The 21,413-nt window shown below is 57.5% G+C and overlaps 7 protein-coding genes across 7 annotated transcripts; 4 read left to right on the plus strand and 3 right to left on the minus strand.

Moving 5' to 3' along the window:
- Positions 1–877: 877 nt before the first annotated feature.
- Positions 878–3,278, minus strand: CHGG_00986 (uncharacterized protein; the record flags this gene model as incomplete). The annotated part of the gene is made up of 2 exons (XM_001220206.1): positions 878–1,927; positions 1,992–3,278. 2 exons carry the CDS (start codon positions 3,276–3,278, stop codon positions 878–880), a joined length of 2,337 nt encoding a protein of 778 aa, XP_001220207.1.
- A 616-nt stretch (positions 3,279–3,894) lies between these two features.
- Positions 3,895–4,953, plus strand: CHGG_00987 (uncharacterized protein; the record flags this gene model as incomplete). Its single annotated transcript, XM_001220207.1, has 4 exons — positions 3,895–3,921; positions 4,004–4,096; positions 4,467–4,868; positions 4,948–4,953. 4 exons carry the CDS (start codon positions 3,895–3,897, stop codon positions 4,951–4,953), a joined length of 528 nt encoding a protein of 175 aa, XP_001220208.1.
- A 263-nt stretch (positions 4,954–5,216) lies between these two features.
- Positions 5,217–6,874, minus strand: CHGG_00988 (uncharacterized protein; the record flags this gene model as incomplete). Its single annotated transcript, XM_001220208.1, has 3 exons — positions 5,217–6,108; positions 6,185–6,258; positions 6,791–6,874. 3 exons carry the CDS (start codon positions 6,872–6,874, stop codon positions 5,217–5,219), a joined length of 1,050 nt encoding a protein of 349 aa, XP_001220209.1.
- A 727-nt stretch (positions 6,875–7,601) lies between these two features.
- CHGG_00989 (uncharacterized protein) lies at positions 7,602–8,852 on the plus strand (the record flags this gene model as incomplete). Its single annotated transcript, XM_001220209.1, has 1 exon — positions 7,602–8,852. One exon carries the CDS (start codon positions 7,602–7,604, stop codon positions 8,850–8,852), a length of 1,251 nt encoding a protein of 416 aa, XP_001220210.1.
- Positions 8,853–9,446: 594 nt separating this feature from the next.
- Positions 9,447–10,518, plus strand: CHGG_00990 (uncharacterized protein; the record flags this gene model as incomplete). Its single annotated transcript, XM_001220210.1, has 2 exons — positions 9,447–9,687; positions 9,749–10,518. 2 exons carry the CDS (start codon positions 9,447–9,449, stop codon positions 10,516–10,518), a joined length of 1,011 nt encoding a protein of 336 aa, XP_001220211.1.
- A 780-nt stretch (positions 10,519–11,298) lies between these two features.
- Positions 11,299–14,354, minus strand: CHGG_00991 (uncharacterized protein; the record flags this gene model as incomplete). The annotated part of the gene is made up of 3 exons (XM_001220211.1): positions 11,299–11,322; positions 11,722–13,992; positions 14,094–14,354. 3 exons carry the CDS (start codon positions 14,352–14,354, stop codon positions 11,299–11,301), a joined length of 2,556 nt encoding a protein of 851 aa, XP_001220212.1.
- A 5,883-nt stretch (positions 14,355–20,237) lies between these two features.
- On the plus strand, positions 20,238–20,483 carry CHGG_00992 (uncharacterized protein; the record flags this gene model as incomplete). The annotated part of the gene is made up of 1 exon (XM_001220212.1): positions 20,238–20,483. One exon carries the CDS (start codon positions 20,238–20,240, stop codon positions 20,481–20,483), a length of 246 nt encoding a protein of 81 aa, XP_001220213.1.
- Positions 20,484–21,413: the final 930 nt, after the last annotated feature.

The following is a 21,413-nucleotide window of genomic DNA, read 5'->3' on the forward strand; positions in this document are numbered from 1 at the left end:
AACCGCTGAACCTATGTTGGACATCCTGCTCCCGTCTTTTTATTTCCTGATGGGAGGGAAGCGTCGCAGAGGGTGCGATTGAGAGGAAGCTATTCTTATCTCCCGTTAATAACCTCTAGCTCGGATGGATGGCCCTGTTGTTCACTTACGGTTGCCAATGGAGGACTTGGTGTAGGAGGGGGAGGAGGTGGTGGTGGGTTGGGGGGTGCATTTTGGGCGGGTGTAGATTGTTAATGGGGGGTGTAAGTGAGGGTTGATAGTGGTGATGGAGAAGGCGAAGAGGTAAAATGAACGCGTTATGGCGCGCGCCGGACGTTGAAAAAGTAATGACAGTGGTGGGATAATGGTGGGATGAAGTTGGGTGAAAACCACGGGTAAGGCTGGACGAGGTGGTCTAGATCTTTTGAGTCGCGTGTGAGGAATGTACAGGGCTGAAGAAGTAATATTGCAGATGAGTTATTGGCCCACTCTGAGTGTAACCCCTGTCAGCGCTACGCATGTTCTGGAATTTGACGGTATCAAACATGGCGTTTGCTAAATCCTTTTCAGCCATTGCTCGGAGATGCCAACCAGTTTTGGCAGTGCTGCTTTTACCAACTCTGTTGCAGAAAACCCAACGCCACGGCTGCGACTAGCCGACCGCTGTGGTAGGTATCTGAGTCCTTCCAAAATAGTCTCAATATCTTCTAAACTTTGCAAATAGGAGTGCTGTTTCTTTTCTTCGACACGGCTTGTTGCTTGATAACCACCAGATGAAATCTTTTTGCCCGCCTATCATCTCTTTTAGCGGAAAATGTCGTAGTCCATATATCGTATATCGTATATCGTTGGGCATTATCTAGATTTTTGTAGCCACACAACTACACATACAACCCCGTCACCTCGGCTTCGTCGACCCCCAACTCCCCACCAGCGCCATGGCCTCCTCCCCGCCCTCCGCCAGCCTATCATCATCCAGCGCCTCGGCCAGGCACTTCCAGGGATCCCGCGCGCCGCCCCATTTGAGCAGGCTCTGCTTCAGCTTTTCGCCATTCTCGCGGCTGAGCGCGGCGCGGCGCTCGCCAGCCTTGAAGACCACGTCCCACACGCGCTGCGCCAGCACGCGGTCGAACAGGTAGCTGTAGTAGACGCTGCCGTAGCCGGACAGGTGGCCGAAGAAGCCCGGCCAGCTGGTGCCAGGGGGGTCGGGCGGGGCGCAGCTGTGCGTCCGCTGGAGGGCGTGGAAGATGGCCGTGGGGTCGAACCCGGGCTCGCCGGCGCGCGGGGAGTGCAGGGCCTGGTCGAACATGGCCGTGACGATCTGGTTCTCGGTGTCGAGGGCCTCGAAGCGGCGGGTTTGGCGCGCCTTTTGCGCCACCATGCGGTACGGCAGCGGCTCGTTGGTCTCGTGGTGGCGCGCGAACTGGCCGAGCACGGCCGCGTCGGCCGCGAAGAACTCCATCAGCGTCGACGGCAGCTCGGCGAGGTCCGTCGCGCACCGCGTGCCCGCGACGGTCTGGAACGACGTGCGTGCCAGCACCGAGTGGATCGCGTGGCCCATCTCGTGGAACAATGTCTCAAGCTGGAGGAAGCTCAGGAGGGCCGGCTGGTCCCCGTGTTTGGAGGGCTGGGGAAAGTCGCAGACCAGGGCGATCGTCGGGAGTTGTTTGATGCTGTCTCCGTGTCTCGAAAAGGTCATGCCGTCTGTGGCCGCAAGCTCGGGACTCCCGAACATGGACTTCTGGTTGCTTTGCTGGGTCTGTTCCCAGACCTCTTCCATTTCCGACGCGAAGATCTCGCGCGAGCACCGGAGGGTGAAATGGGCGGGGTTCGGGGACTTGTTGGGACGGGTGAAGAGGTCGCAGTATAAAACGGCAACGTGGCCGTCTGTGTCTGACACCACATCGAGGCGGCGCACGTCGGGGTGCCATGTCTCCCCGACCAAGGGCTGCCTCGGGACGAGTCTGATGCCGTACAGCTCCATAAACAGCCTAGATAGGCCCTTGCATGACAACGCCGAGCGAGAAGTAGGACGATAAGAGGTCACCTTGGCGCCCGGCTACCCTCAACGGCCGACGGATGATGTCTGAGTAGTAGTCCTTGTCCCAGGGGTCAAGGCTGTTCGTTTGTGGGTACGCTTTCTGCTTCTCAGCTAAGAGCTCGGCCATCTCTTGCATGGCCTTGGGCCTATTGCTTTCAACCAGCGCACGGAGGAATTGGTCGACGGCTTCCGGGCTCTTCGCCATCATGCGGTCTCTCAGGGCAAGGTGGCCGTAACTCTCAAAGCCCGAGAGACTAGCCAGCTCGGATCGCAGCCTCATCAGATACTCGAGCATCTGAACGGATCGACGGGACGCGGTGCGGGAGGCATAGAAAATGTGCTTGCGCGCATCCGCGTCGTGCACAGTACGCAACGCCATGACGGCTTCCCCGCTTAGCGTGGGGAGGTAGACCTTGCCGCGCCGTGTCAGGTCCCGCGCCCGGACGGGATCCATGCCCCTGAGATCGCTGCTGGGGAGGACGACCGTTTCTTGCTCCGGCGCCATCTCTTGAACAAAAGCGGACCCGACCGCGCTGATTTCTGACGAAAGCTGGACAAAGCGATCGCGGTATTTCTGGGGCAGGCTGACAGCCGACTTGGTGAAGTCCAACTTCAGTACCTCGGCCACCGTCTTCTCCTCCTCTGACCAGACGACCGTGACATCGGGATTGGCCATCGCCGTAGCCAGCTGGTCGTGTAAGCCCGTCATGGTGTTGAGTTCGTTCATATATTCGTAGACCGACTCCCAAGCCTTGCTCGCATTCTGCTGTATCTCGGGGTCGGGGTGGGTTACGCGCACGAAGTCGGCCATGTCGAGCACGCGGCAGAGGATGTCGCTCAGACGGTCGAGGTCCCGGACGATAAGGCGGTACTCGGTGACGGATGATGCGGCGAGCACCTTGGCGACGACGGCCCGGGCCTTCTTTAAGCTCACATAGGCGAAGGTGAGCATCCCCCTAGGCTCTTTCAGGAACGAGTTTCGGAAGAGACCGACGGGGATGCCGCCCGGAACGCTGGTAAAGTCCTGCCAAAACTGGGGGTAGTCGAAGACGGAGCGCAAAACGAAGTCATCCTCGCGGGTTATTGGTGCATGGGTAACTGGCGCAATGGGCTGGTGGTATCCGAAGTGATTCGCCTTGTGCGAAGTTGTGAACCGGGGCTGTTGACGGGCAGCTGCGGGGGGCACTGCACGCTGTAATAGACAGCTCGAGTAAACCCATCGTTGCCATTGCCTCGGCCGCGTCACAGTTCTTATCATGACGGGCCCCGGCGTCGGTGAGGGCGCGAAACACGGCGATCGGAGGCGGAGGTGATCACGACGCCGAGCGCTACTGATATGCTGGACTTGAATAGAGCATTGAGATCGGATTCGGAAGTCGAGATCTGAGATCTCCTCGCTCGGTGGTGGTCCCGGTTCGGTGTTGATTTGTAGGTTCCCGTCTGTTGTGGTGGAAGCTCCTGTTTCGTAGCTAGTTCGAATCTACATGTACATGTCAATCAAAGTGGGATTAATCCAGACTCAAAAAGAATGACATGGATGGAAGCAGCAAATTCCGAGTTCCCGGACCATCCTTTTCCAGGCCCGAAATCTAGCCCCACAGTTAGACCAAAAAAGACCAAAAAAGTTTGGCTGAGTCCATTTTGCGCATCTTCTATTGGCACCCACATCCGGATCTCCAGAACGTGATAAAGCTCCGTTCCCGGAAATAGCCGCAAGTGCGCCTGCAACTCCCAATCCTGGTTTCTACCCACGCCTCACAACCTCGGACCCAGCTAGCATCCAAGCTCCTCGCCCACCACCAACCGGGAGCTGCTGCCCGCCCACTACCGGAACTCTTGAGAGCTTGAGAGAGACGTCTCAATTGGGTGGACAAATGGCTTCTCGAGTGCTTCTGCAGCGGGTACGTGCTCATCCAATCTCTGACTTTTTGCTTCTCATAACCTCAGAATACCAAATACTAACCTCCACTCGCCTCGATACAGCGCGTTGCGCCGCTGACGGCTGCCGCACTGGTAGGAACCGTCGCCTTCTACCCCCGGACCGCACACGCCGAAGCGCCCAGCGAACGCCAGTATGTACGTATATAACCCGAACACCCCTCCCCACCCCAAAAACCCCTCTTCCCCCCGATCTAACACGGTCCCGAAAAACTCCAGCTCCGAAAGCTCATCTATGATGACTCGGACATCCTCGCCCTAACCAAGCCCGCGCGCCCAACCCCCCCCAACAACAGCAGAAACCACCACCGCCCTCATCCCGGCCCCCGCCCCTCCCTCGCCCTCCGAAGAGCCCCTCCCCGTCGCCACCACCCCGGCACCACCCGTCCCCTCCACATCCCCCCTCGACTCCACCACCCCCACCACGGTGATCCGCACGCGGGCTCCCACGCCCACAGACCGGCTGGCCGCCCAAATCCGACAGGCACGCCTCTTCGTGTACGCGCAGTCCTGCGTGGCCGAGGACGCCGTCAACGGGGCGATGGCGCGGGCGTTCGCGGCGGAGCGGTCCTTCACGTCGACGGTAGCGTCGCTGGCGCCGCCACGCGAGAGCGGCGAGCGGCTGATGCCGGGGCTCATCTACGTGCTGGTGGCGGGCATGGCGGGCAGCATCGTGGCGCGCAACCGCAACGTGCTGGTGCGCGGCGCCGCGCCGCTGGCGCTCGGCCTGGGCGCCGCCTGGACCGTGCTGCCCGTCACGATGGGCAATGTGGGCGCGCTGGCGTGGGAGTATGAGAAGCGCGTGCCGGCGGTGGCGGATGCGCATCTGCGGGCGCGCGAGGGCGTCGAGAAGGGGGTGTATATGGCTCGTGTGCATGCAGAGCTGGCGCAGAGGAAGGTGCATGAGGGGGTGCGGGATGCGAGGGAGGCGTTGGAGGCGTGGGTGCGTAAGGGGAAATAAATGAATGAAGCTAGCTACATTTGAAAAGGCTTGACTGAGGTGGAGGTAAAAAAAAAAAGAAAGGCGGGGAGAGCCGCGCGTAGAGATGGCGAGATAGCGAGGTTTGATGGCATAGCCCGTCCGTTTGTACCATTACATTTAAGAAGAGATTCGGTCGGATAGATAAACTTGCTTTGTGTGAAAGGGGCTTGACTGGGTTGTCTCTCGGTCGTTCTCAGCCCTCGAACTGTTGATGATATCATTACACAAACGTACAGTCTATCGTCTAGGGTATCTATCACATCGCATCCTCCTATCCTACAGCCTCTGTTCCTCCCCTTTCTCCCCAACCCCGCTATAAAACTTCAACGCCCGTTCATAAGTCCACATGGTCACCGCGCTCGCCGGTGCCGCCTTCAGCAAGCTAACCGTCAACCCCCGATACAGCCCCCTAAGCCCCTCTCTCTGCAAGATCGTCCTCAGCGCGCCGACCGTCCCACCATAATACTCCGGAATATTCTTATGCACGTACCGGCCGCGCGTGGGGCTCTGCACCTGGATCCTCTTCCTCACCAGATCAAGCGGAAACGTCCTCGACTTGGCCATCACGCTCGCCATCGTCCTCGCCACGGCACTACTACTACTGAACGGCAATTCCAGCTCGCTCAGATGAGGGCGCAGGGTCTCGTACGTCGCAAAAAAAAAGCTCATATACGGAATAATCTGGGCCCAAGCCCGGTCCCAGACCCCGAAAAAACCCACGGGCGCCCTCCTCACGACCCAATCTGGGCCACGGCGCGCCACAGACTCGCATACACGCGATCGTTGCCCTGGGCGGCGAAGCGCGTGCGCAGCAGGGTCCAGCGGGTAGGTAGCCGCGGTGGCGGTGCCGCCGCCTATGGCGCCGGCGACGAAGGACTCGGCCGAGGGCGGCAGCGTGCCCTCGCCCAGGGTCTGGTGCAGCAGGAGCGTCGTGGTGCGGTACGTCGTGAACTGGATCGCGCTATAACACACGTACAGGAGCTCCGCCGGCACGTTGCCCTTCCAGAGGCCCGTGATCCCTTCCGAGCGGAGGATGTGCCGGAGCGTGGGGAGCGTGCCCTTGTAGATGGGCCCGCCGTGCAGGTCGCGGTGGGAGAGGGGGTCGGATAGGGAGTGGGTTTGTAGTTGGAGGCGGATCTTGACGACGTCGAGGGGGGCGATGACAAAGCTGGAGAGGGGGAAGTGTTAGCGGGTGTTAGGGCTGGGCTTGGTGACGGTTTGATTCCGACATGGGGAGGTCATACCGAGCAACTAGGCCAGCCGTGGCCCCGGCGGCCGTGACTTGCAGACGAGAGCCCTCATCCTTGAGGCGGTCGCCCTTGAGTGACATTCATAACAGTGAGGCCGGTCGATTTCCGGGCTGCAGGAAATATATCTTTCGTAGCGGATCTGAAGATGTTCGGTCGGGCACGTTGCCTCCCTTGTTCTCCCTTGTTCTCCCTTGTTGCCTCCCTGATACTTCACGTGTGCTAAGAAATCCTCCTGTATTTTTTGCGGTGCGTTTCAATGCCGCGGCCATGCATCAGAAGCTAGAAATGCTGCCAACGATGTGAACGTAGTTCTGGAGTGACGTGTTCAGACGATTTGGCGGTTGCGCTCGAAGCCGTTGTTATCCGTCAACCTGGCAGTCCGATTTGGCAGAATAATTTTCTTGAACTGCTGGCAGGTGGTGACGACATTGCCGCTCCGGTCTGCAGGGGCCTGGGCCGCTCGGCAGCCTCCGATAAGCAGCAATCGCATTGGTTAGTTAATCAGTTGGTTGGTTACCTACATAGTTGCAGTTATCGCAATCGCCGTTGGAACAAACGCCGAAAGACAACCAAGCAATGAAACAGCAAGCTTCATCTTACATACAGGAGCTTCCGTCTGACACCCTCGAGACACCCCAACCTCCCCCCACGCAGCTTCCCAAACCGTTCGGAACTGTCCCACATTTCGGGCATGGCACTCCGGCAGCCGACGTTGTGTTCGTGTCGCTCGGGCTGAATGTACCAACCGCATTGCATCCTCTTCGGTAATTTGCCTGGACTGAGGTCCCCCACAAGACAATGGACGATTGCTGTAACTTCCCCTTGTTCATTGGTTCCCTCCGTCCGAATCGCTAAGGCTACTCAATTGGCTGAAATGCCCGACACTGCATGGGTGGAGTCGGCGGCAGTACGGAAGGGCAGTTACGACCAAACAGGCAGCCGGAGAGCTTGCATCGGAAATCGCAGTTCCCCCAGTTCTGACTGACATGGGTGGGTCCATGGTGGTCGGCCTGGCCCACCTCCCTCCCCAAACTGCCTGCTGTGTGAGCTTGTGGCACAGATTCAACCGTCTGCAGGAGTGATTTCTCATCTGTTTGTTTCACTTCACTTCTCTTCTCTTATTTATCGTCACATACCTTTTCTGTGACTGATTTTGTGCTTCAGCCTGGACCTTGCCCGAACAGGAGCTGTATCGTTGAGTGACAAACTTGGCAGTTGGCTGGTTCGTGACGAATAGTCCCATGTGATCAAATCGCCTGGGCTTGACACACCAACGTTCCGCCCCCAGATCATATCCCATCGTTTATATCCTTGCTTTCTCTTCTTCTCTTTTTACCTACTTTGGACCTCGCATTGGGCCTGAGTAAATCTAACATTGCTCGTTCACACACACGGTCGATCATTCATCGCAATGGCCATCCCACCCCCGCAATCACATGTTGCCCCTCCAAACGTTCAAAACACTGTGACACCAGTGCTTTCAGCTCTACCTGGAGCGGCTGCCTCGACAGAGCCTGCCACAACAGTGCTGCCATCACTATCGCCGATTCTCCGACAGCGAGTCCAGCTATTATCGTCGGCTTCCACAGAACCATGGGTCCGCCTCCTAACTTACGATCCTTCCAAGGTGGCCGAGTTGACGAGTGTCGCCCGAAGCGGCGACTTGGATCCCCACCCGGTTTCTGGCGAGGTTGAGGTGGACTGGGACCACGGCACCAACATCAGATACAAACGACTAGATCAGGAGACGCTCCAGGCCATGGTCGTTCTTGACGACCTCCACCTTTTCTTCCGGCTGGTCTACTGCACCGGCGACCCCGATGGTGGAGGTGATGGCTGGCGAGTGGGTGAGGTTGGGGTCGCCGGCCCTGCTACCCTTGATACCTTCAATGGCTCCCCCGACGTGGCGGAAGCCGAACGGCTGTTTGAGGCGACAAAATCCAACAGCAATGGTTTGTCAGTCGCCAGTGCCATAAGCAACACTAAGAGTGGTTGGAACGCGCAAGCTACGGTGGACGACGATGAAGACGACGATGACGATTATTGGGCCCGGTACGACGCTACGCCATCGAGGACACCAGGGGTACAGCGCTCGCCGGCTCCAGGAGCAACTGCGCAAACGGCCCAAGCAGATAATCAACCCGGTCAGTCTACCGAAGCCGAGGATGCGTACTTTGCCCAGTACGACTCGGTCCAACCAGCCATGGACAACCACGATCCCGACGAGGAAGCGAACCTCAGGGAGCACGCCGAACATGTCGGGCCACTTCCCCCTCAAGGCCTGGAAAGGCCGGCGCCCGCGAACGTCATCGGAACAACAAACAATGGAGCAACAAAAAATGGCCCAACGCTAGCTCAGCCTATCCCTATCAAACCCGAGTCAGTGCACTCAGCTGGCTCCCGAAATAGCCAGGAGGAGTCGTGGGTGCTCGCTCATCCGCGCCCTGGTAGCGCCAGCTCCAACGCATCACAGGCGGTCACGAGGCTCGAGGAGGCAGCCGAGCGCCGTGAACAGACCGAATTCGGTGTGAAGCAGCATATATCGCGCAGCATCAGGAGCCTGTTCCTGCTCTCGCGGGCGTCGGGCATTGATAGGGAGGAATTTGAGAGAATGGTCCGGACGGAGCTGGATGTGTTGGGTATGGTTGAGAACGACATCTAATAGCCTACCAGGAGGGAGGGAAGAAGGCTGTATAACAGACATATTGTCGACATTCCATTGCGAGGCGGGGCAGAGCTTCGCTCGGTTCGGTGCTCCAGCTGTTGGGCGGTGTGTGTCCGAACAGTTCACTTGGCTTAGTCTGCATTTGCGTCGGAGTTAACAGGCATGGATGGGAGTATTTTTACGGTAAAGGACAGATAATTAGCGTATTGAATACCATAGCGAGTAGCGCAAGATATGCCCAAAAGTTGGACTCCAAGCCATTGTGGTGAAATGAACTTGGTCTGTTTGTGAGAGCTGCCGCACCAAGGGGACTGCGGGGTTTGTTCAAGGGTTAGGGTATGCTACTTCACTCCCCTGCCTCAATTCTTAGGCGCCGAATCCAGCAACCCCCCCTGCAACCAAAAAAGTTCCCCAAGCCGCGAGATTCGGCAAAAAAAGCGGCGACGACGAGGGCGGGACAGTACAGCGCTCAACACCACTCAACGCCCTCCTCTTCCGACGATACCCCTCCCCAAAGAAAAAGGAGAGATACGCCGCCCGGGCTCCTTCACCCTCCGAACCCCGGACCACAAAACCCACCGCAGACCGACCATGCTGCGCCCAGGGTTAAGGATAGCGATGCGCCCGCGAGTCGGTGCGCCCGCGAGGTCGACTTTGCTACCGCTGGCCTGCCAGGCACGATCCATGCACGCCCTCGCCCCTCTCTCTTACGACCTGAAGGGCGAGGCTACACAAAATGGCATTTCCGACTTCCTGTCGCCCGCCGCCTTCAACATCTCTTGGACCCAGTACCAGACATATCTGCTGCAGAAACTGAACATCTTGACAGCAGGTGTGTTCTTTTCTCCCTCTCCTGTCCTATGTCTCTACAGGCAGACTAACAGACCCTCCAGAAACCGACTACGAATCCCACCAGATCAAGGACATCCTGCTCGGCACCGCCCGCGACCCGGGCTCGGCACCCATCTTCAACCACGCCAGCATGGCGCACAACAACCACTTCTTCTTCAAGCACATCTCGCCCAAGCCGGTCGAGGTGCCCGAGCCCCTGCGCAGCCGCCTCGAGCAGTCCTTCGGCTCCATGGACACCCTCCGCCAGGAGATGGTCTACACGGCCGCCGGCATGTTCGGCCCGGGCTTCGTGTGGCTCGTCAAGACCTCGCAGCCGGGCCTGCCCGTATCCTTCAAGGTCCTCACCACCTACGCCGCGGGGTCCCCCTACCCAGCAGCCCACTGGCGGCGGCAGGAGCACGACATGAACACCGCCGCCGGCAGCGGCACCGAGGCCGGCATCGCCACGGGCCGGGCCTACCTCGACCAGACAGCGTACGGAACCGGCAGCAGCAGCCGGTGGGGCAGCGGGGGCCCGGGCAGCGCGACGGCGCGGCGGGTGGCGCACGCGCCGGGCGGCACGGACCTGGTCCCCGTGCTGTGCATCAACACGTGGGAGCACGTGTGGCTGTGGGACTACGGCTTCGGCGTCGGCGCCCCCGACCGCGGCAAGCTGGGCTACGCCGAGAAGTGGTGGAAGCACGTCGACTGGGAGCTCGTCCAGAAGGAGGCCGACCTGCAGCGCCTCGAGATGTCGGCCAACGCCGGCGCCCCCGCCCCCTCCCTCTCCTCCCCTTCCCTCTCCTCGCCTGCCCCCGTCCCCCGGGCATGAAGGCTGTTCTGTGGTCGGTTGAGGAAGGGTCTGAACGGGGTGGGTGGGTTGGTTGGTTAGGTTGGTTGGTTGTATAATTATCGTGGGTGGGACTGGGAAGAGGCGAAAAGGCCCATTTGCCGTTCTCCTGGTCTGCATCTAGATGTACTTGTACAAAATAGACGAGGTTCTGGGTGTATGTTTATCATGTCTAAAACGAAACACGCATCAATTCCTTCGCTGGGCCATTTGCAATGTAATGTGAAGCAGCTCTTCAGGCCATCTTAACGTTACAGTTTCAATTAACATGCTTGAGCAAGGAGTGAATATGAACTCTCACTCTGATAGTAATGGCAAGCCTGATTTTTATTTTTTGGGGGGATTGTTTGGCTTAATATCATACAACTTAGGATGAATGCATTTCCTGAGGATGAACGCAACTTGAAGTTTAAGGAGAGAGTCGTCCTGAATTTAAAACATTTTGATACACACTTTCACTAACACAATAAGAAATTTAAACGATTTAAAATCTACCTTTCATCATCAACTAAATACAACTAGCTCATAACAACGCCCACAACGCAACTTATGTTGAGGGGGGAGCCCTACCGGACGCAACACTCATCCACGAACACGTTAAAAAGATTCCGATAGTTCTCAAGGCACAGACTTTTCATATCAGCTAAACATAACATAGGTAACTAACTACAATTTCCACCAAACACTCCCATCCCAAACCATTCATTTCATCATCCATTGAAGCGAGTGTAGTCAATATGTTGCCATATCTCAAGCGCGCATCTAGTCCCTCAAACCGTTCATCCCCTTCCAGCCGTGGCAGAAAAAGTCAAACGCCAAACCACGCCAGGTCATGCAGGATATCCAGGATATAACCCTCAAGAGAAGCAGAGACAACAAAAGAACAGGAGGGAGAGGTGTGAAGAGAGAGAAAAGGTGAAAAAAGGTATCATCGTGACAGGTAGAGAAGAAGAAAAAAAGAAGAAAAGAAGAGCCCGAAAAGAAGTGAAGAAGAGTAGAGAGAGGAAGGAAAGAAGCCAAAAGGAGTAAGGATATAAAAAGGAAAAACCAAACCAAAAACGCAAACAGATATACCGGTCATCAATCATCATCCAAAAAACCCTTGTCCGCCATCAGAATCCAAAACCTTCACCCATCACCCATCACCCAACCCCTCCACTAAATCATATTCCCATTAACACTCACCTCAAACCCCTCACCCTTCTGCTTCTTCGCCTTTGCCAGCATCAGCTCACGCATCCAATCGATGCGCTCATCTCTGCCCTTGACCGCAAAGTGATGCGTCTTGCCCGTGCCGTTGGCCGCGCCCTCAATGGGAGGCGGCACGTCCTTGTCCTTGCCCGCGGCGGCCGCCGAGGACGCGCTGCCCGGGACGACGCTCTCGCGCTTCTTGAGCCGCATGCCGCCCTTGGCGTCCTGCGGGATCAGCTGGAAGCTGAAGGCGGCGACGTCGCCCTTGGCCTTGGCGTCGTCGCTGCTCCGGCGGATGTGCATGGCCTTGAACGCGGCGTTCAGCTTGGAGCCGCTGGCGGCGCCGCCGCATGCGATGGCGTAGTCGTCAATGTCGATGTACTCAAGTGTCTTGTTCATGTTGGCGGTGGCGGCGGCGGCCGTCGCGGCGTCCTTGTTGTGCATGGTCAGGCGGGTGCCGCGGAGCGTGAAGAAGTGCTCGTGCCACTCGTGCCGAAGCATCTTGGTCTTGCGCTTGCGCATCAGGCCCTGATAGGAGATGGCGCTGCCGCCGGTCATGTCGACTTGGGGCTTGTCGCTGATGGGGGACAGCCGGCCGTTGATGTTGACCGTTTTTACCGTGCTGGTGGTGGTGGTGGTGTTTGTGCTGGTGGCCGCGGAGCCTGGCATGGGAGGGACGGCCTTCTCGAGGGTCGGGCGCTCCGTCTGCGTCCAGGGGTATTGAGCACGGGGAGGTGCTTGGAGCGGACGCTGACCGACGCGCTGAGAGAAAGAACCGTTGGGTGCTTTGGTAAGGGGAGTCACGATCGAGTTCTCGTCCAGCGCCGGCATGACGGGAAAGGACGGCCGGCGGATGGTGTTGCGCGACATGGAACGGGGCGCCGGGTTGTGACGGTAGTTCATGTCTGGCGGGACTGACTGGGAGAAGTCGCGCGAGACAGGAGGAAGCTCTGTAATCGTGATAGGAACATCCATGTCTGAGAAGGGAGTGCCGAACCGGTACGGTGCGGTGGGGGTGGGGGTACCCTCATCGGAGGACGGGCTGAGCTCCCGGAATGACGGGATGACTTGCGATACGGGGCGAGCAGACCGGGCCTGTGCCGATTGTGGCTCCCGCCTCTGAGCGGTGACCGCTGTTTGAGAAGGGATAGCAAGCTTCGGGAGACCCCGGAGTCCTGCGTGTGCCGCTTTCTGGTTGCCCTGGGGGAAGATCTCAAACGGGGGTGTCGGAGGAACCTCACTGGAGGCGCCGGCGTGCGGGCGTTGGAAGTCGAGGAACTGCCGAACGTTTTCCTGGGGGTCTCTTGCTTTGAGATTGCGTAGCGCGGCCTCCTGAAGATATTGAAGGGGCGGCAAGCTGCCTGGGCCCATGACATCCGACGAAGCGACCACCGAGGGCACAGCGTCTGATACGGGACGGAAGTCATCGCTCGCTACAATGGCGCCGGCCGTCTCCGGGTTTCCGGGGTCGCCAGCGACCATGATGATACCATTGTCGTTGATGAAGGGGTGATCCTTCTTGAAAGCCTCCATCAACCGCTGATTCCGCTTCCACTTGGCGCAGTTCTCCCCCTTCGAGCAGGTATGGGGCTTTGGCAGGACCTGCTCAATGCCCACGATCGACACTGATTCCAGAGGGGAGATGACGTCGTTCACCTTTACGCGCGGCTTTTGCTTTCGGCTTCCAGCACCGCTCTCCTGCCTTCGCAGCTCCCTCTTCACCTTCTTGTCCGGCTCGTCTTCGATAGGGGTCTCCGGCATTGGCTCCGGCTTCTTGAGATCCCTTATCTTGTGGATCTCGTCCCATATTTGTGTCCTCACGCCAAACGAGGCGATCCCAAGCTCTTTCAGGTCCTCAAACTTCAACGTGATGAGGATGGCGCCGTTGATATCGTTCTCCACAAATCTCTCCGAGGCGGCAAGCTCAACGCCGGCGTTGAGCATTTGTTGGGCGACCATTTCCGGGGTCCAGTCGGGAAGGGCCGAGGTGTCAAGTTCCTCGTCCGTGAATTGAAAGGGGCCGGTGTCGCGCCTCTTCCTGGGGAGGGGAGTAGGATGGAAGTTTTGAAGTTGCAGGTCCATCAGATGCGGGTTCTTCGGCGTGACGGGTGAGAGTGAGAGCGCATGCTGAAGCTCGATCGACTGCGCCGAGGACATGGAACTGCGAAACAAGTGAGGTCCTCTGGGTCCCTCCACTTGCTGCTTTGCGTCATGGTCGAACAAAAACGGCCGGTGCCGCAGCGAGCTGGGTGTGTGAACCTCGTCCTGTGTTGATAGTGTCGTGAAACTTGGTTGCCCCCCGGACTAAGTGCCAATGAGTAAGCCATCCCAAGCTTTTTTTGACCGTTGCTGTCAGGGGAACTTACCGAGCCGATGCTGATGCGAGGTGAGCATTCGCCCTCGTCTATCCCTTCCAGATCCCCAAACTCGCTGTACACCTCCGAGTCGTCTTCGTGATCGTCCTCTTGCTCAATCTCGGTATCCGACTCCATGAACTCGGTGTATACCGAGTACGGCCTCTCCTCCACCCTTGCCGTCGAGAAGAACACATCCCGCCCCCGCGCCTTCTCTCGCATCTCCTGAGGCTGCCGCTCTATCGCGGCGAATCGTACTGTTTCCTGTGCCATTGTTAGTTCCCCGCACAATTCCCATTTATACCAATGCCCATCGAGCGTACCATATCGGTGTGTATCGCTCAGACGCTGAAGTGTCGTTGATTCTATTGCCGTAGCCGGCGATCTCCGGTTTACACCCAGAGTTGATAAGAGATCTTCTGGTCGTTTTGTGATATCGTATGTCACTGCCACCTTTGCAAACAGACAGGACGAGTCTAGCTTCGTGTGCCTGCTTAATTACTGTCGAAAACCAGAACCGGGAGGAGAGATTCCGGAAGGGTGGGGCCACGGGCGGGCGTCCCTCGGAAGTTATGTATGTCGGGGGGATTCACCGCAACAAGCAGCGGGCATGCATGCACAAGCGCCGGGATGGGAACGCAACGGTTGCGGGTCACAAAATCTGATGTGATCTGATCCGAGACGGCACGACACCGATGGCGGATAGTTGAGCTAATGAACTGGGGGGGGGGGGAGGGAAAAGAGAAACGAGCAACAATGGAGAGGGGTCCCCTGTAAACCGTGACCAGCGGCGGGGGGTCGGGATCAATATGTGTGATAGTTACTGGGGGTGAGGTGAGGCGGGAGGGCAACCAAGAGAGCAGAGCCAGGACGGGAACCTTTTTACCAGGTATAGGCACTGTGCCGGACGGGACAGTGGCTCGAGCCCCATGAGAGTCCAGTGGTGCAGTGTGCCCTCGGCCGGCACTTGCGGGGAGCACTCGCAGCAGCTACCACCCTGTCTCATGCCTGCCATGCTTGCCATGCCCGCAATAGCCCGCCCTGCGCCTGCCATTCTTGACCACTGTGGCTCGCGCCCCCCACCAGCACCTTCCCTGCTCCAGGTAGTATAATTAGAGCAGTGTGTGCGTGCTCGACCTGCGAGAACCACCGAGTTGGAGCAGGGCGAGCGGTAAGTCGGCCGAAAGTCGAGGGCCGGTTGGGCAGCTGTGGGATGGCCGCGCTGGTGCATTGCATCCATGCGAGACTCGAGGTGTGGTGCAAGTGGTGGGTATGGGTAGCGTCTGGGAGAGAGGTGGGGGAACTAGCCGGGGTGGGATGCCAAGTCGTCAGGATGAGGGAGAAAGAGGGCCGCCTCTGGCTCTGATTGGGCTGAAAAATACTGCTGTGCCTGCCATTCTCAGACGTTTCTTTTCTCTGATTGGGTTGATTCTCAGAAATCGGTTCGAAAAATAGACGGTCTAAGCGCCCAGTCACCCACACTAGCCTGATTTGGCCGCGTCTTGAAGGGCCGGCCTGCGGAGTCAAGGCGTGAGAGCGGGAAGGAGCCGGGGTGGTCCTGGCCAGCCGATCTTTTCACACGCCTCGCTGCCAGCACCGTTTCCTCTCGCCATTGGCACTGGCAAGAGGGACTGTGAATTTTGGGATCCAGCAAGTGCACGGCTACGGCCGCCGTTCACCGGCCGACCCGCTTGCGCCTCACCTCCGATGATCAGGTTCAAACTACGGACCGCCGGCCTCGACGGCGGCCGGCGACGTTGAGTTTCAAACTCTTGCGCCACATTCTACGTCATACGTGAGGCCTCGGAGGGAGCCGGTGTTCGGTGTTGATGAGTTGGCGTCGTCAGCTGCTGTGCTGTCAGTTTTCCAGCCTCTTTCTGGGCAGCTCCCTGAGACCGGTAATCCCACTGCCCGGGGCCCGCTGTCGTCGACTTGCACTGTTGCGGGGACCGACTGGCTTTTCCGTCACCCTTCTCCGGGCTAAGCCTATGAAAATGTGGCCAGAATCTAACGTCTTTCGCTGGGTCGTCCCGGACCTCCCGATGCCCAATTTGGTGGATAAAGATATGAGTCTGCAAAGAAACTAAAGTCAATTGGCCGTGGCTGATGTCTTGATCGACAACTCGCACGGCGGTTTTCCGTCCGGAAGTCGCGGTCACCATGGGACGGTCCGGCTGACGTTGGGGCTCCCGCAGGAAGGTTGCTGTGAGGTTTTTCGGCCATTCACCAGCCATGGCAGTTCATGGCGTGCGGAGTTGCATGCACTCGGCCGTCATCCCATCCCCTGTTCATACAGGCCTCCCCCGGCCGGCTACCCCGCCCTGCTTGAACGCCCAGCTGAGAAACGAAGGCAAATATGACCTTTCTTCCGGCACATGACGGGGGCGGCGTGCCATGATCTGCGAAGCTGACGGCCGGACAAGGCTCAACCACGGCTGGGACTGGACAGCTGCGAAATGGCATTTTGAAATTCAGCATCGTCAGCCTCTTTTGGCGGCGGTGAGCCGCCAACTTTCGGGGAGCAACGGAGGCGAGCATTCTCAGGTGACTGCTAGCGCAGAACAGCTTCCGGGCACAGAAGCAGGTCTTGTGCTCAGATCCGATGGCATTCCGAGTTAGCTTCCAGATTTAGCAAGCAAGATCCTTCTGCAGTAGTGTAGTTAGCTCGCCCAGGGCGATCACGCCCACCTCCGGATCATCACGATCTTCATCAAGTGCACACGTCTCAGTCATAATAGGCATGGTTATCAGCTCCACCAGAAGTTCCCTCGGTCGGCGAAACCGGAGTTGTGAGCCGCAACGCACCATTCTCATTCCCTCTCTCTGCGGGAAGAAAAACGTTAACCCCTCAATGGCATTCGGTTGATGCTATGGGATTTCTTGCTCCACGCGGGGTGCTCGCTACGCTACCCCGTCGAGTCACCATCAAGGATTGCCCCACGTGGGACAGAGAAGACACCGACTTCTTGAGACGTCGTACGTGAGCTTCGAGGAGCCTTCGTTGTGTATTCGGGGACACACTGTTTGGCCACCTGTGTCTCAATTATGGCTGTTTTCTCGTTTCCATTCACGGCTGCCCGCAGGCTGACTTACACACAGATGCTCGAGCCCGGGCCTGAGGGAACTTCCCTACGTAGTAAGCGAGGGGCGAGTTCCATGTGTGAGACATTGAACAATGCATTCCGTGTGGGGCGGCCAACGGTCGGTCGAGCACGGGAACGCAGATTCTAGCGGCTCTCTGCATATCCATCGTCGCTGACACCCCGGACTTACTCTTGCGGGCTCGGGCGCTGCATCGATTCTCTTGACCGCCAGACGCAGGTTTTAGATGGTGTCTTCTTGGTTGGTGCCCAACGGCTGGTCGAATGGAGGATGCGAGGAGCGGAATGCCGTCGGCTATCGCCGTCGCCCCGCTCTAGGACTGGTACCCACGTGAGCTATGTCACCCGTGATCCAGCATGCTGCTGCGGTTTCCCGTCTGGGGCAAGACCGACGATAGCCTCCATGCCTCCGATGAGTCTAAGTAAATCCATGCCTCGAGTCCTTCGGCCTCCACTTTGGTCTCGATATTTTTCACCCGTTCATGCACGAACAGAGCTCGGGTCGAATCAGTGGTGGGAACGCTTCTCTTCATATTTGACTCATTCACATGACTTTTAGGGTCTGCGACCAGCGAGGGCAGCCAAGTGTGGTGGTTGGCCAGCTTGATATCGCGACACACTCCGAAGTGGTGACTTTGGGGTGTGAGTGGCCAGTTTTGGAGGGGGCCAGAGCCTGCAGCGTCGCACCGTCGATAAACCCCTGTCTCAAAAAAGGTCGAATGACAGCAGGTTCCTGGGGTCTGCACTCGTCGCTAGCATGAAGAATTTGCACGTGTGTGGTCTAGTACGAAGCAATGCACCATCCGAACAAAAGCATTGTGAATGGCAAAAAAAGGAGTCGAGACTCGAAACCACGGAAATCCTCTTTCATCCCGTCCGATATGTGACGAACATCACGCACGTCTTCCTCAATTCGAGATTTAATCTCCTTATCACATCTGCAAGCAACCAACAGCCTCCACAATCCATGCACCCCTGCAACACTGACATCTCCATCTCCACGTTCGGATCTCTCAGCACGATCCATGTTCCCGTCACGGAAGCTATCGGTGACGACGTGCATTGGTGCATCGCCGAGTGGGTCTCCAAGCCAGTTCGGAGGGTGTTCGCTTGCTCATCCTTGAAAATGGATTTGTGGAGGGGCTTTCGAGTCGGAGACCCACCCGGTGGTCACTCCGAGCTGACTTCCAGAATAGGAAGGGAGTCACTAACACGGGACTTCTGTGAAAGTTTCGTTTTGTTGAGAGAGAGTCTTAGAGAGATGTTTTCGCGCATTGCGGCTCATCTCAGAGTCAGTTGCCACGGCATTGATCAGGTGAGCATAAACATCCAGTAATTGGGGGTCTGTGGTAACGGCCGCGCAAGAGAGGCGCAGGTGGGTTTTCAGCCGGGTTCAAACCCCGGGTCTTCACGCGGATCTTGAACCAGCAGACCACGCAGTTCCTTTCAGCTTTCCGGGCCGTCAATGCCCAAGCTGCCAAGTTCGAAGGTAAAAAAAAAACGCACGGGCGCCGGAGGCAAGCCGGGGTCCTCGGAGGGATCTGCAGCGGCGTTGTCTTTCCACAGGGCAAAGATGCGATGGACGAGGATGGGGATAAATTCACACCTCCCTGTCGAGATCGTCAAATCTTCTCCAAACTCAAAATTCCCCGCCATTGCCAGCCGTTTCAAATCTCAATAGCCCGTAAATCATCGGAATGACGATAGTTCAGCGAGTCACTAGGGGGCTAGCGGCTCTAAAACAATAACAAATTCCGTAAAGCCCTCAGAGCAAGGAGATCAGCCCGTTGAGTCGGCGGAAGAGATCCGACATGTGCCGCTCGGCTACCGCGGTCAAGATGGAATTGACCGGGCCGCTCCTGACCGTGGGTCGGATGCACATTTGTCACCTTCATTCAACCCCGCAGTCAATCAACCCTTTTCTGAAGACACGGATGCTGATTATTTGACCTTTTACCTTGACTGCGAGGGAATAATCATCACAGATTATTGTCAGTTATCGTCCGATGTCAGCATCGCGCAACAATTGCTTTTTCCGCCCCAGCGTGGTATTCACTTCTCAAATGCAAATCCCGCCGGCACCGTCATCGGGCCTTTCTCTCTTTAGCCGTGAAGCCGATTGTGAAGATGGGGGTGCAAAGTGGTGATAGATGGCAGGGGTTGACAAATTCAAAGAGGCCAGAGGATTTTGTGCGACCTGACGACGATGCAATTCTTGGTAGTAGCGACCTTGGCAAGCGCAGCGAGACGGGGTGGAGTTTCTCGAATCCAGAGCTTTGATCTCGGGGGAAATGGACAAGCTCTCGGCCAGCACCGTGCGAAAGACAAGTCCATTGTCAAGCTTTGAGCAGTTAATTAACCCTGTTGTCATTCTGGGCTAATTTGGTCACCTGAAAATGGCATTTGATGAGCACATCATCCATCGATGGGCAAAATAAAAATAGCGCCAATCGTTTGCTGGCCGAGCTGGCTCCGAGCCCGCCATCACTTCGTGTGCTGAGCTGAGCTGGCCGACATAATTAGCCCAAGTATGCATGCGGGATAATTCCATCACACCCGAGGGCAAATTTGGCACTATGAGGGGAACAGGAGCTAATTATCCAAAAATGGACAGAGGGCGGCTAATTATCCCAGTTTCCTGGTTCCCCGCGGCCAGTCAACGGCCAGTCACCGGCCACACCATCAACGGACGAGCAAACGACCACCACACATTGTCACATTGGCATTGGATCCTCCGAGAACAATCATGTCGAAACGCACTCAGCCCTAAACCGCCAACTACGCAGGATACATGGATCGCCAGGTATAAAGCCATCGCCGTATCCAGCAGCCGGCGCTTGCGTTGGTTTTATGTCTGATGGTTTTTGGCAGTTGGATTTTTGACTTTGGCGATTTCGACGACCCGAGTTGGGAATTCGCAACACGTACCGAAGAGCCGAGACCCCCGACGACGTCGCCCACTTACAGCTCACGAACCGTTGACCAGCAGTTATCAGACCGACCGAAGTGAACAGGGACCCTACAATGCCTACAGCATGGAATTGATCCGACCGAAATGGCCAGAGCGGCGGGGACAAGGCTGGCTGCCCTGCCCTCTTTCCCCGACCCGCCCGCGGCCGTGCCTTCATCCCGCAAAAGTCAAAATTGCGTGCCAAGCCAAGACCTCCGCGCTCGAGGCGGATCATCCGACCTGGGCCCCGCGGCCTGCCCCCGGTCCATCTGGAATCCCCCTGTTCGTCCCGCGTTATTGGCCAAAGCGTCATCCGCTAGCGCACCCATCCCTGCTACTGACCCTGGCTGATCTTGATGCGCGAGCCAATCTGGGTTGGTTGCCGCCTCTCGGGCCGCATGCTAATATGCACGAGCGATTTGCCGTCACACTGACCAACCTCAGTTCCATCGAATCAACGTCGTCAACCGCACTTTTCGCTTTTTTTGCAACCACCACACAACGCACACACGCACACAAGCACGCACTAATCCGCACCACCACCGCCATGCTGACATCCCATTCCCCTCCTACTCGATGTCGCGCGGCCGTCGGAGATGCTACGCCGCTACCACACAGCATCGTGGAAATCTTGCCATGGTGGCGCAGATTCTTCGCATGACTTAGGTACCTAGCGTAACACGCGGCCACGAGTGAATACTTCCGCCCATTCGGTACTCGTCCCACGAAGAATGCCCTTGTCCCCCGGCCATGCCTTCTTCCTTCAGGGTCTCCCGCGCATGATAGACGTCCCCGTCAACCCTGTCCAGTCAGATGCCGCGACTGACTTGCGAGGCGACCAATCCCCAATCTGACTGCCAGCAGCACACTGCTGATTTGCTAACTGTTCAGATTTCAGTCTTTTCACAAAGGGAAAGCCGATGTCGCCCTCGAGGGAATTCGGCGTTGACACCGAAATCATCCGGCGAAAACGTCGTCGGTGAGGAGTTCGCTCCGCGCAGATCAATAGTGTATGTAAAGATTCTTCGCCGCTGGCCCGGGTCACTATCCGACGGGAGATTGCGGAATTACAGAGCCAGAATCAGAGCCAGAGATCCACCGGCGGCAACACTGCTGTGCCGTATCTCAGCGAGGCACAACCAAACTAGCTGCGGGAGCCCGCACACAGGTCTTTGCCGTTCGGGAGAGAGAGACCGGCTGCGGCGCTGGACATGCACTCTATCGATACCAGAGTTGCAAGGGGGATACCGGCAAGAAGTGGAGAGAGGGCGAATGAGAATC

The sequence above is a fragment of the Chaetomium globosum genome, genomic scaffold (assembly GCF_000143365.1).
Source record: "Chaetomium globosum CBS 148.51 scaffold_1 genomic scaffold, whole genome shotgun sequence".
Classification (NCBI taxonomy): Eukaryota; Fungi; Ascomycota; class Sordariomycetes; order Sordariales; family Chaetomiaceae; genus Chaetomium; species Chaetomium globosum.